This window comes from Marmota monax, unplaced genomic scaffold (assembly GCF_021218885.2).
Source record: "Marmota monax isolate L192 unplaced genomic scaffold, Marmota_monax_Labrador192_F-V1.1 WCK01_AAM20220418_F8-fsc00104, whole genome shotgun sequence".
NCBI lineage: Eukaryota > Metazoa > Chordata > Mammalia > Rodentia > Sciuridae > Marmota > Marmota monax.
The window spans coordinates 2270437-2282729 of NW_026693836.1; the positions used below are offsets into that span (position 1 = coordinate 2270437).

General features: G+C 37.0%; 1 protein-coding gene across 9 annotated transcripts in view; it reads left to right on the forward strand.

Annotated features, from left to right (window-relative positions):
• Positions 1 to 12293, forward strand: part of Fat3 (FAT atypical cadherin 3) — a 624627-nt gene that overhangs the window by 508482 nt on the left and 103852 nt on the right. For all 9 annotated transcript variants that reach the window (XM_058584984.1, XM_058584983.1, XM_058584987.1 and 6 more), the window contains one exon: positions 1978 to 2117. In XM_058584984.1, coding sequence (XP_058440967.1) covers positions 1978 to 2117 — 140 coding nt within the window. The remainder of the gene's footprint in view (positions 1 to 1977; positions 2118 to 12293) is intronic.

Below are 12293 nucleotides of genomic sequence, written 5' to 3' on the forward strand. Positions count from 1 at the left end.
ACTGAAGTTTTATACCTTGCATTTCAGTTTTGTTTTGACCTACAAATTTTTACTTTCTGAAATAATCAACATTGGAGGATGCCCCAACCACGCCCACCAAATCAGAGTCTTTAGATTTAAGAAAGTAAACAGGTTAGAGAAAGAAAACATCATAAAGATAATTTAAGTTTTATTTAATGCCCACCAGAAACAACTGGAGAAGTGGCATCCCTGTCTTTCTCACAAGTCTTAGGGAGTGATACCATATCTTTTCTTTGAAAGTTTCTATGGCAAAGTTGTCTCAGAGTGTACCACTCGATAGCAAGTATTTTTTTCTTTGTTTGTTCATTAAGATAGTTACACCAGCTACTTGACTCAGCTTGCATTTTATTTCATGTGCTTATCGACATGACACATCCTCTTTGAATGAGAAGTAGTGACCTAAGGCTGGCTTCCTTTTCAGCCTAGACTGTACCCCTCTGTCCTTATCCTATCCTTCAAATGATTTTATTTTTTTAGTTAACATTTAGTGCTTCTCAGCAAATCAATTAAATATATTAATTGGAAGATGAATCTCTTTTTAGATGAAAATTTTCAAAAAGTACATCATCTCTGAGCAATTTTCTGGTATTTCTGTATCTCCATAACTTTAATTAAATGTCAAGGGCAATTATATTCTCTCTAGCAATTAAATAATCTTAAGTTTATATGACAGCTGCAAGCAATAGGCATTTGCAATATGTATGACCATGTTTTTATAAAAAAATAAAACATAATATTTATTATGAGCCACTATACATCAAATTCAGGTAAAATCTTCATGTCCCTTAACTAAGCTGCCCATTCAGAATTGTAATATAGAAATACATTGTTCATTTTTCAACAAAATAAAATACAGAGAATATATAATGTAAGAAAAGCAAAGGTTATTTTTCTAAAATATGGAATTAAATAAATACATTGCCCTATGTGAAGGAGTTAAATAAAAGTATTGTTCAAAAATAAAATTAACTGACACATGAAATTTCATACTAAAACAGAGTAATATGCTGATGTTTAATTGAAATCATTGCACAGTTTTTTTACCATATATTCTCTCCCCCCAAAAAAACCTTCATTTTGAGAAGATCATAAAACACACTTTGGTTCACAGAGATAGAAACATCACCAGTAATTTCAACAACACCAGTGTTGTCTTATGTATACTGATCACAGGCTGTGACTTTTTCCTGACCCAGGAGGTACAACTTAGTTTTCTAAACTTTCATACAAATTATTTTCAAGTTGGTATTATATAACTTGATGTTTTCCTTTACTTTTTTCCCAATTTCTTTCTGTGACTCTTTAATAAACTTTTTACAGTTTTAGAAGAAAATTATTCCCACTGTTGAAAAAGCAAAACAAATGTTTCTATAATTATTCCATGTTTCAGATAAAAAACTTTTTATATGAAATTCAATTTTTTTTGCTTTCCCTTTTTTCCCAATATTCATAATTTTGTTTCTGACATTTAATTGAGGGAATCTGAATTCGACCAGCCAAATGTTTACCATCAATACCAGAACAGATTTTAAAAAGTCTACTCTTTTTTATTAATAATATTTGAACTATTCATTTACTTATAACTTAGTCTATTTTGGAAAAAGCAAAGCATCTTCAAATTCTTAGCACAGAAGCCATAAGGGGTTAAGGGACATTAGCTTTCTAAATATTTTATGGAGTCAATTTATGCTTCACTACTCCAACATTACTGCTGAAGTTTTTCTTTGCAATACATTCTTTTTTTGGTAACATTTGTTATATATTATAGAGGCTGTATTTTGAAATATAAATTAAGTTAGAAATAAAGAGGTCCCTTTTAAGATGTACAAAATTAAGCTACATGGATGCCTGTCAGAAAGTATTTCTATGTAAGAGCTCCTTTAAAGTTATATGCTTTAATTCATGTAATAATTTCTTAGATGTGCTAATTTCATACTGTTTCTGTGAAATCATCAGGAGGGAATTTTGACAGCTCTTTTGATGCAGAGAAGGGTGTTGGGACAATTGTCATTGCAAAACCTTTGGATGCAGAACAGAGGTCCATCTATAACATGAGTGTGGAAGTCACCGATGGGACAAATGTTGCTGTCACTCAGGTAAGATTAAGTTACTGAATAGCAGGAATGCAGAAAGACCTGCCAAAGTAAAAATTGCAAGCAATGAAAAACATGTCTGGGAAGTAGTAAATTATGTCCACAGATTTCTAGTGTTCAAAAAAATCATTTTCAAGAACAAACTAAAACAAAGGGCTCTGTCAATGACATTATATCACTTAACTGCCTCTTTTAAGAAATTATGATTGTTCATGCATGAAAGAATGAGACATATTTGTTTCCTTATCAGTTACTGAAAGTTTATCTCTTTGACAGCAAATCGATTTTCCTTGAATTTGCAAAGATGAGTTTATCTATGATGTCTGCATTAACACTCCATGAGATTCTTCACCTCCTCATTTTTTAGTCACAAAACTTAAAGCTAGAGAATACCTAAAAGTCCAAATTCATCTTATAGAGATTGATGTTGTTATGGTTTGGGCATGTGGTATTCCACAAAAACCCATATGTAAGCCAATGCCAGAATGTTCAGAGGTGAAATGATTAGATTATGAGAGCTGGAACCTATTTGGTGGATTAGTTAACTTGAGTAGATTAACTTGAATAGAGCAACTGTAGGCAAGTAGGGTGTGGTTGGAAGAAATAGGTCACTGCGGGTATGCTTTGGGGGTTTATACTTTCTCCCTGCTGGGCAGAGCTCTCTCTCTCTCTGCTTCCTGGTTGCCATGTCCTGAGCTGCTTTCCTTTGCCATGACCTTATACCATGATGTTCTGCCTTACTCAGACCCAGAATTATGGAGTCAGCCAACCATGGACTGAACCTCTGAAACCCTGAAGCAAAATAAACTTCCTCCTCTGAGTTGTTCTTGTCAGGTTATTTGGACACAGCAATGTAGAAATTACTAAAATATACATTATCTGTGCAAGGTCACTTGGCCCTAATAAAGAACAAGGTCTGGAATCTAGGTATCCCATTCTCCTGCTTCTAACATCTGTGCCAGTGCTCTTTCTCCTGGCTCACAGTAGGATCCCCTGGTTGTAGGTGTGAGGTGAAAACAATGATGTCTGGGACCCATCCCCAGGGATTCTTTGATTCCAGCATGCAGTCAAAGATGGGGACGGCTTCTTATACTCTGCTTCTTGAGTCCGAGTTAAAGGGCATTGAAAGTCAGAAGTGAAAAATCTCCAGGCTTCTCACATGGTTCAGTACCTCTTCCTAAATAAGAGTAACACAATGCTAGACATCAACATCAGACAATTTGAGATAAATATGTTTTGTTTTATTTTTAGCACCAGAGATCTAGCACACTTATGGTAGAGGTCTGGAACACATGCCTATGCTGTAAACCCCTGTCTTTCTCTCTCCTTCTTTCTGCTGTTCCCATGGTCCAAAAGACATCATTAATTGATCGAAGCCTTTTCCCCTCCTGAGACCAGATGTATCCTCAGGATCTTTCTCAACACAATGCTTCAGATACTGAGGTTGAAATTTTTGTTAACCTGGAAGCAAGCATTAATTTATTTTAAATGTTACATAAGCTTTTATAAGTACACACTGGTAAAAGGGGGAGAGAGAGAGAATTTCATGTTCATGTCTAGCCAACTGCATTGCAATCCGAAGCTGTTTTGAAAATATTATGAGACTCTTTCCTTTAAGTTTGTTAGTAATTGTAGAATGGTAGAATTTGAAGGAAGAGCAGAGTTCATTTTAGAACAATCTCTTTACTTTTCATTTGAATATACCCAGAACAGGGGAGTGACTTGCACGTGATAAGAAAGCCAGTGTGTGACAGTTCCAGATCTTCCAACCTGTGTTACTTCCTTGTACCTGGGATGACCATATGACCCCATTTGCCTTAAAGAATGCCATCTTCCCCATGTTGTGCTGGCATAATCTTCAATAATACCCCATTCATCTGAAAATTGTCCCCGCCGGGACAATAAATTATATGGTCTTCCTACCAACCATCCTGCCCCAGGGTATTTTCAAGACTTAATCTAGACCTATGCAAAGGTGATCCCACAGAAAACACAGTCTCAATGCCTGCTCTGAAGACTAATATAGAACAACCCACCTGCAGAATTGCTACATCTTTAGTGCTAATTCATTTTGTAAATTTAAATTAGATTTTTAAAATTAGCTACTTCTCAGCATATCCAACCCTAACTTTTTATTGCCACTTAAAAACCCAAGATATATTTGAGTAAAATACAAATCAAGCATAAAATCAAATTCATTTCCAGACTTATCTTTGTTGTTTTATACTGGTTGAAATAAATGATATTCAGTGTGCCCAGAATGTTATAGATATTCATTAAGTAATTTTAGTGTAAGTGAATGAACTGTAGACATGACACATCAGCAGGGTCTGTAGGAATGTAGTCTGTATCTCAGAAGCATACAACTGATTAATGTTAGCAACAACAAAAAAAAAGAAAGAAGAAAAAAATTAACAAAAGTTTTATTTTAGAATTCCATTAGGACCAGATGAGAAATCACTTAACAGCAGTTGTACCACAAGTACTTAAGTTCATACATATGCTTGCAGCTGTACTTGGTGCCTGAGATCAAAATTATATAGTTGTCATTGTTGTTGTTGTTTTAATTTTTAAAATGTGCTTTTTAAATTTAATTACCAATTAATTTGTTTATTTTGAAATGAGGTCTCACTTCATTGCCTAGGCTGGTCTTGAACTCCTGGGCTCAGGTGACCCTCACCTCAGCCTCCCAAGTAGCTAGGACTAGAGGTGTGCACCGCTGTAGCAGCTAGTGATGTAGAGTTTTAAATGTAGATGTCTTATATGCATTCATTTAAACATGAAGCATATATTGCAAGATTTTGAAAGCACCCATTATTTGAGTCCCATTTTGTTGATTTTATTTCAGACTAACATAGTTAGCCTTTTCAAAGGAATTAGAAAATTAGGATGAACTTGGAAGTCCCCCTTGGTAGGGCCAAGTTAAGGAGGTTAATAAAAGGTATCAAGAGATTTCTTGTCAAAAGTATCTCAGTCAGTTTCTAGAAGCATTACCTTCTTAAGTAAGAACTAACAGTTTCTAAAATATAAACTTTTGAGTCATCATTATGTTATTGTCATCAGAAAAACCACCCCTCTGTGGACCTGTGTTGGACCTGACCACCTTCCCAGCCTTTGCTAATCGAGGCCTCTCTCACATTGACCAAGGCTTCCCTGGCTGTGGTGACAAGCATGAGTCTCTGAATCAGGCAATACCATTGATGTCAAGGATATTTTGACAAAGGCATTCTAAATTTCTTCTAGAAACCATTAATACATCTTCCAATGAATGACCCTGGACAATTTAATGATTCCACCATCAAGCAGAGAACCTTCTCCACTTAACTAAGTAAATGTTTTGGAGTCCAAACCACTTGTTCAGTAACTTTTTGGGATATCTTCTTTTTCTTTTGGGATGATACAATATACTGTGATCTATGCTTCAAAACAGCCATAAACAACATGCTTAATTTTACTTCACAAATGTCCAATAACTCAGAGCCTGAGGGATTTGGTGTCTACTTGAGATCCTTTTCTTCATCTTCAGTTTCTTCCTGTTCTCCCAATTCTCTCAAAAGATTCTTGTGCCTCAGAATACAATATCTGATGACAAATAAATACCTCACCAAGATTGCCTAGTGTGAGTACAGAATGTAAAAATTATGGATTTCAAGTTGCAAAGATTCAGATGAAGCATTTACAGAAACCTCCTGGCAAGACAAAGTCTTATGCATAAAACAGGTTTTAAAGAATTTTTGTGAAAGACATTATTATACTTTATAATATAACATAGAATAAAAGTGGACCCCATGTTGATGTCATGGAGGCCTGGAAATGTGGGGTGTCTGGCTTAGAACAGGTCAAAGGGTTGAGGGAGGCAGTACTGTCTGTGCATCTGGTTAGAGATGAGATGAAGAATCACAGGGGCACTGGCTATTCTAGACAGGTGAGGAGTGGGCAGCCAGGTGGAATCAGGGCCCATAAAGAGCAGAGATAATGAAATGCCAGAGGAGGTGAGATTACCATCCCGCCAAACACAAAGAAACACTACAAAATTTAACAGGAATTCTATCCTAGTTCCCAGATGGTGCTCTTTACATTTCATTTACCTGGAAAGGAACCAGGATTTCTTGTAGAAATAGCAAATTCCAGGTTTAAAGCAGGAGTGTGGGGCAGACTGCTTTTCATGCCAGAAAAGCCTTGTGGAGTGATGTTGAAAGTGACAAAAGGCAACTTGAATTGGTTTCCACTAGTCAAAGATGGAAACTGATTTCAGTCTCAAAATTCCTTCATGAGGCAGCTACTTTTGTTACAAGGAGAATGGCCCTCCTCTTCTCCAGAGATGTCCACATCATAATCTTTAGGATTTTGATGTGCTATATTTCATGGCAAGGGGGGCTTTGAAGGTATAATCAAGGTTACAGATCTTAAGATAGGGAGAGGATACTGGAGTATCCAAGGAGGCCCAATCAAATCACAGAAAAGAGGTGGTAAAGCCGAAGTAGAGATTCTAAGTGTGAAAAGGATTTGAGACATCATTACTAGCTCAAACATAGAGAGGTAACAGACAAGGAGTACAGGTGACCTTACAGAATTGGAAAAGGTTCTCAGCTGACAGCAAGCGAAGAAAGAGTGACACCAGTCCTAGAACACAAGACACTATATTTGATCAATAACCTGAGTGAACTTGGAATAGACTAATTTCTAAGCACTTCTAGCAAGGAGCACATTTGTGTCAACCCTTGATTTGGGCCTTGAATTCAGGCCTGCAAGACCTGAATAATAATAATGCATGTTGTTTTAAATTTCTAAATCTGTGGTGACAGTTTATGTGGAAATAGATGTCTATTCCACTGTTGTCACCCATTTTATAGTTAGAGAAATAGAGACAAAGCAAGGTTAAATAACCTGAGTAGATCATGAGTGATCTACCTGGTCAGTAAGTTTCCTGAACCTGCTCTCTTAACCACTACGATATTATCTCTCAAAGGCAAGATTAAATCTCTGATATCTATTCTAAGAAAGGCATATTAGAGGAACAAATTTTAAAGATAGCCTCCTGGGAAACATGATACCACCCTTGGCCATGAGGGTATTTCATTGCCAGTCATGCATCCTGGGAAGAGAGCAAAATACCACTTCCTCATAACCCTCACTTCAACCCACTGAGTTCATGTGCCCCAGAGATATGTTACCAGGGATGAGACTGCCAAGCCAATATGAGTGTTTCATTCAACTTTTTTGCTGCTGTGAGTAAAAGATCTGGCCAGAAAAAAAATTAGGGGAGGAAAAGTTTATTTGGGGGCTCACTATATAAGAGGTCTCAATCCATACACAGCATGCTCCATTCCTGGGGCCTCAAGGTGAGGCAGGATATCATGGCAGAAGAATATGGCAGAAAGAAGCAACTCACATGATGATCAACAAGCAGAGAGAGAGAGAGAGACTCCACTCCTCAGATACAAATATATACACCAAAGTCACCCTCCAATTCCCACCTCCTCCAGCCACACCCTACTACTTCAGTTACCATTCAATTAATCCCTATCAGGTGATTAATTCATTGATTGGGTTAAGGCTCTCACAACCCAATCATTTCCCCTCTGAAATCCCTCTTACTGTCTCACATGTGAGCTTTTGGGGGACACCTCACATCCAAACCATAACAATGAGCCACCACATCTTTGCAACAAATTTAAATGAATATACAACATGGCACTTCTAAAGGGTCAGTGCATAAAACTCAGTAATATATAATAGCTGATGTTTGCATAATAAGACTTAAATTATAAGATTTGTTTTTAAGTTTCATTTCCCAGCAGCCCTGGGGTAGTTAAATCAGGTTTTATCATTACACTCAGTTTACAATGATAAACTGAGGCTCAGAACATTTAGGTAGCCTGCCTAGGTGTGCACAAGTACAGACACTGTTCTTCCTTCTCAAAACCACATATTATTCCAGGTACATCTCTCTATAAATACATCCCCTACACATCTGTATATACCTGCAAAGTATACAATTTGATTCATCAGGAAAACCATCTGGTTTAAAGGAAGGAGCACTGACTCAGGGTCAGGTGGCCCAAGTTCAAGTCAGCACTTGCCCAATTTCTGTGTTACCAAAGGAGGTAGCTTATTCTCTAAGGCTAATTTTTTTTCTTCCTTATAGCGATCAGACCTTACATGTATCATGAGCTATAGTAAGAATTAAAAAAGATATTATGAAAATGTTCTTGGACTCTATGATGTACTGAACACATACAGACTTTATTAATGCAATCTGGTTTTCAACTTAAAATTGAAATAACATACCTGATAACTATAAATTATGTGTGTGACTTTTATTATTATTCATCAAAGACAGCAGAGATAGTCATGGCCAAATAATAAAAGTTACATTGATTTGATTCAGGGACTTAGGATGTGTAATTTTGTGATTTTTAATATGCTTTTCTTATTCAAATCATGCTTTGGATTTGTAAAGATAGTAAAACCTTCTTGTGTTTTTATACTCTGCAGCCACACCTAATGTGAAAAATCTCTTTCCAATAATCTCCAAAATTTCTTGAACCCATACAGGCACTTAAACGAGTTTGGCCATAGCTGTTCTTCCAAAAGGTCAGCATTCCTTGGGGCTGGAAGGGCTTTGACCTACATTCTAAGGTTATCTTTGACTGCCACCCTTTGAAGCTTCCATTACTTCTGTTTCTGCTGCCGTATTTGGAGTTCCTTAGAAAGCAGATTTTACCTTGAAGATTCGGATTTCGTCTTATCTCTTCCTTCCACTCCACACCTGCTTATAAAAGGAGGGGGAGAGTAAATCATTTTTGCTAACGCTTGTTCCATGAGTCCTAGATCAAGAGCCTCCCTGGGGACGTCTCTGTCATGGAGGGCTACCTTTCATCCAGTTAAGTGTCATCTGCCACTCAGCAGGTGAAAAAAGCAGTGGCCCAAACCTTCCTTGTGTGTCTAGATTAAGGAAATGCTGAAACAACTATACAGCACATAGATGAAGTGAGGCAGCAAGCTGATTCTTAAAATATAAGGTGCCCTATTAAAAAAAAATAGATAAAATTTCAGCATATGTAATAGTTGTGTGCCTGACAACTCAGGAGAAAATCAGTTTTTGAAAATGGATTCCAATTTCATAGGCAGCAGGGAATTCTCTATTTAAAATAATCTCATGATTAATGCTCCTGAAATGAGAATGGCCATGTCCATTATCTATTTTTAAGCTAGGATTTCTCCATAGCAAAAAACATAATATTTGAACACATATTGGTTCACATACATGTTGCATATATTTATTCTTGATGTGTATGTCGGTTGGATGCACAGGGAAATGATATGATGGAATGAATAGAATTGGCTCCATAGGACTAAGTTCAGGTCTAGCCTTACTCTCGTGACTTAGAGCACATCCCTTAATATTTTCCCCATTGGTAAACTAGGAACATTGAATTCCATAAAATGAATACGATACAGATTTATACACTGTAAAAGGAGTACATAGCTGACATGGTTTTTATACTTGTGCATTCAAACAAAAAACCTGTGATCTTGGGGAGAATATAAGGGACTTTACCTTGAAATCACAACCATAGGATGTTTTGAATATGGTTTTGAAATACCAGCAGAGGCAGAACAGAATTTTTCAGTAATTTAGAACTTAATTGGCTCTAATAAAAGACAGAGCTCTTACTCTACAACTTGCCCCCATGGACACTTCATACCAAGAGCCTTTGTAAAGCAGGACTTGGCATCTACCCAGACTTAGCTTAGAGGAGCCTGCAGAACCCAAAGTGTTTGTGGTGGGCAGCATTGAACCAGCTCTGAGGAGACTTCCTACATTCGGGTTTCCTCCTGCTTTGATTCCATTGTACTTCTTTAGGCATTTCAATTACCATTTTGAACACAACATCTTTGAGAGTTACTTTGCTTTGTTTGTTAGTTCAGGAACTCACAAATGGCCCCAACTGTGGGAAATAAAAAGCAAATGAGGAGAAGGAAGTCTTTTACAGGGAAACACTTGTTCTGACTGTAGATTAGGCTCAGGACAAAGCAAGCAGAAAGAGGCAAGCTTTTCAAGAGCACATCAACTTTGAAACTTCATGAAGGTCAGGGCAGGCTTGCTGGCTGGAAAGGCTTTTTCATCAGTTAATATAACTGCCTCTGTGAACACAAATATTTTAGCATCTTGAGTAAGTTAACTTGAACTTTTTAAAGGAAATAGTTGGCATTCAAAGAAATCTGGTATGGTTTTGCACATATGTTGAATATAGAAACAACACCCAAACTCTGCTGGAACACCTCTCAACCCTTTTTGTAGCACAGACTTTAGGGTAGAGTTCATCCCATGCCTGTGTCATTCCCAAAGGCAAGTCATCCTGGCCTGGGAGTGATAGCACTGCCTCTTTCCTCTCACTCAGAAAAGGATATTTGTACCAAAGTGAGTGACCATGTAGCCACTTGTAAGGATAGCCATGGTCGAGCTATATTTATTTTTTAAAATAAATAGCTTTCTGGAATATAGACAAATGCTAGCATATTATTGAATGGAAAATCATTAGAAGTTCTCCTATTAGGATTAAGAGAAGAGCTTCACTATGCCCACTACCATTTAATATTGTTCTGTAAGTATTAGAAAATGCAATTAGACAAGTTATCATATACTGTGTCCTAGGAATTATCAAGGAATAGATTAGACTATCTCTAGTTGCAGTATGATTATATAGCAAAAAAAAAAAAACTTGAAAGAATAAATGAAAAAACAATTGCAAATGATAAGAAATTTCAGTAAAATAACAGGTTATAAATTTAACATATATTAAATAGCATATATATACAGTCAGAGAAATTAAAAAATTGAAAAGATACACTGATGTTTTAGTCAGTTTTTTTCACTGCTGTGACTAAGAAGAACAAAACCTAACAAGAACAATTAGAGGAGGAAAAGTTTATTTGGGGGCTCATGGATTCAGAGGTATAACTTCATTGTTTTGACCTGTAGGAGAGGCACAACATCAAGGCAGAAAAGTGTGGCAGAGGAAAGTAGCTGAGGACATGATACCAATAAGCAGAGAGGGTTCCCCTCACCATGGACACAATACATATCCGCAAAGTACATCCCCAGTAATGAACATCGTCTAGCCATACCTTACCTGCCTGCAATTGCCACCCAGTTAATCCCTTTCAGAGAATTAATACACTGATTGGGTTAAGGTTCTCATAATGCAATCATTTCACCTCTAAGCTTTCTTATACTGTCCTACACATGAGATCTTTTTTAAATTTATTTATTCTAATTTGTTATAAACAAGGCAGAATGCAATTTATTTCATATTACACATATGGAGCCCAGCTTTTCAAGTCACTGATTGTACACAAAGTATTTTCACACCATTCGTGTCTTCATACATATACTTAGGGTAATGATGTCCAACTCATTCCACCATCATTCCTACTCTCTTGCCCTCTCCTTTCCCCTCCCTCCCCTTTGCCCTATCTGAAGTTCCTCCATTCCATTCCTCCCATGGCCCCCCTCCACTCCTATTGCCATTATGAGTCAGCATCCTCATATCAAAGAAAACATTCAGTCTTTGTTTTTTGGGGATTGGCTTACTTAGCATTATATTCTCCAACTCCATCCATTTACTTGCAAATGCCATGATTTTATTCTCTTTAATGCTGAGTAATGATCCATTGTGTATATATACCAAAGATTCCCTATCCATTCATCTATTGAGGGGCATCTGAGTTGGTTCCACAATTTAGCTATTGTGAATTATGTTGCTATAAACATTGGTGTGGCTGTGTCCCTGTAGTATGCTGTTTTTAAGGCCTTTGGGTATAAGCCATAGAGTGGGATGGCTGGGTCAAATGGTGGTTCCATTCCAAGTTTTCCGGGGAATCTCCATACTGCTTTCCAGACTGGCTGCACCAATTTGCAGTCCCACCAGCAATGTATGAGTGTGCCTTTTTCCCCCACATCCTTGCCAAAACTTATTGTTGTTGTTTGTATTCTTGATAGCTGCCATTCTGACTGGAGTGAGATGAAATCTTAGAGTAGTTTTGGTTTGCATTTCTATAATTGCTAGAGATGTTGAACATTTTTTCATGTTTGTTGATTAATTGTATGTCCTCTTCTGAGTAGTGTCTGTTCAGTTCCTTGGCCCGTTTATTGATTGGGTAATTTGAGGT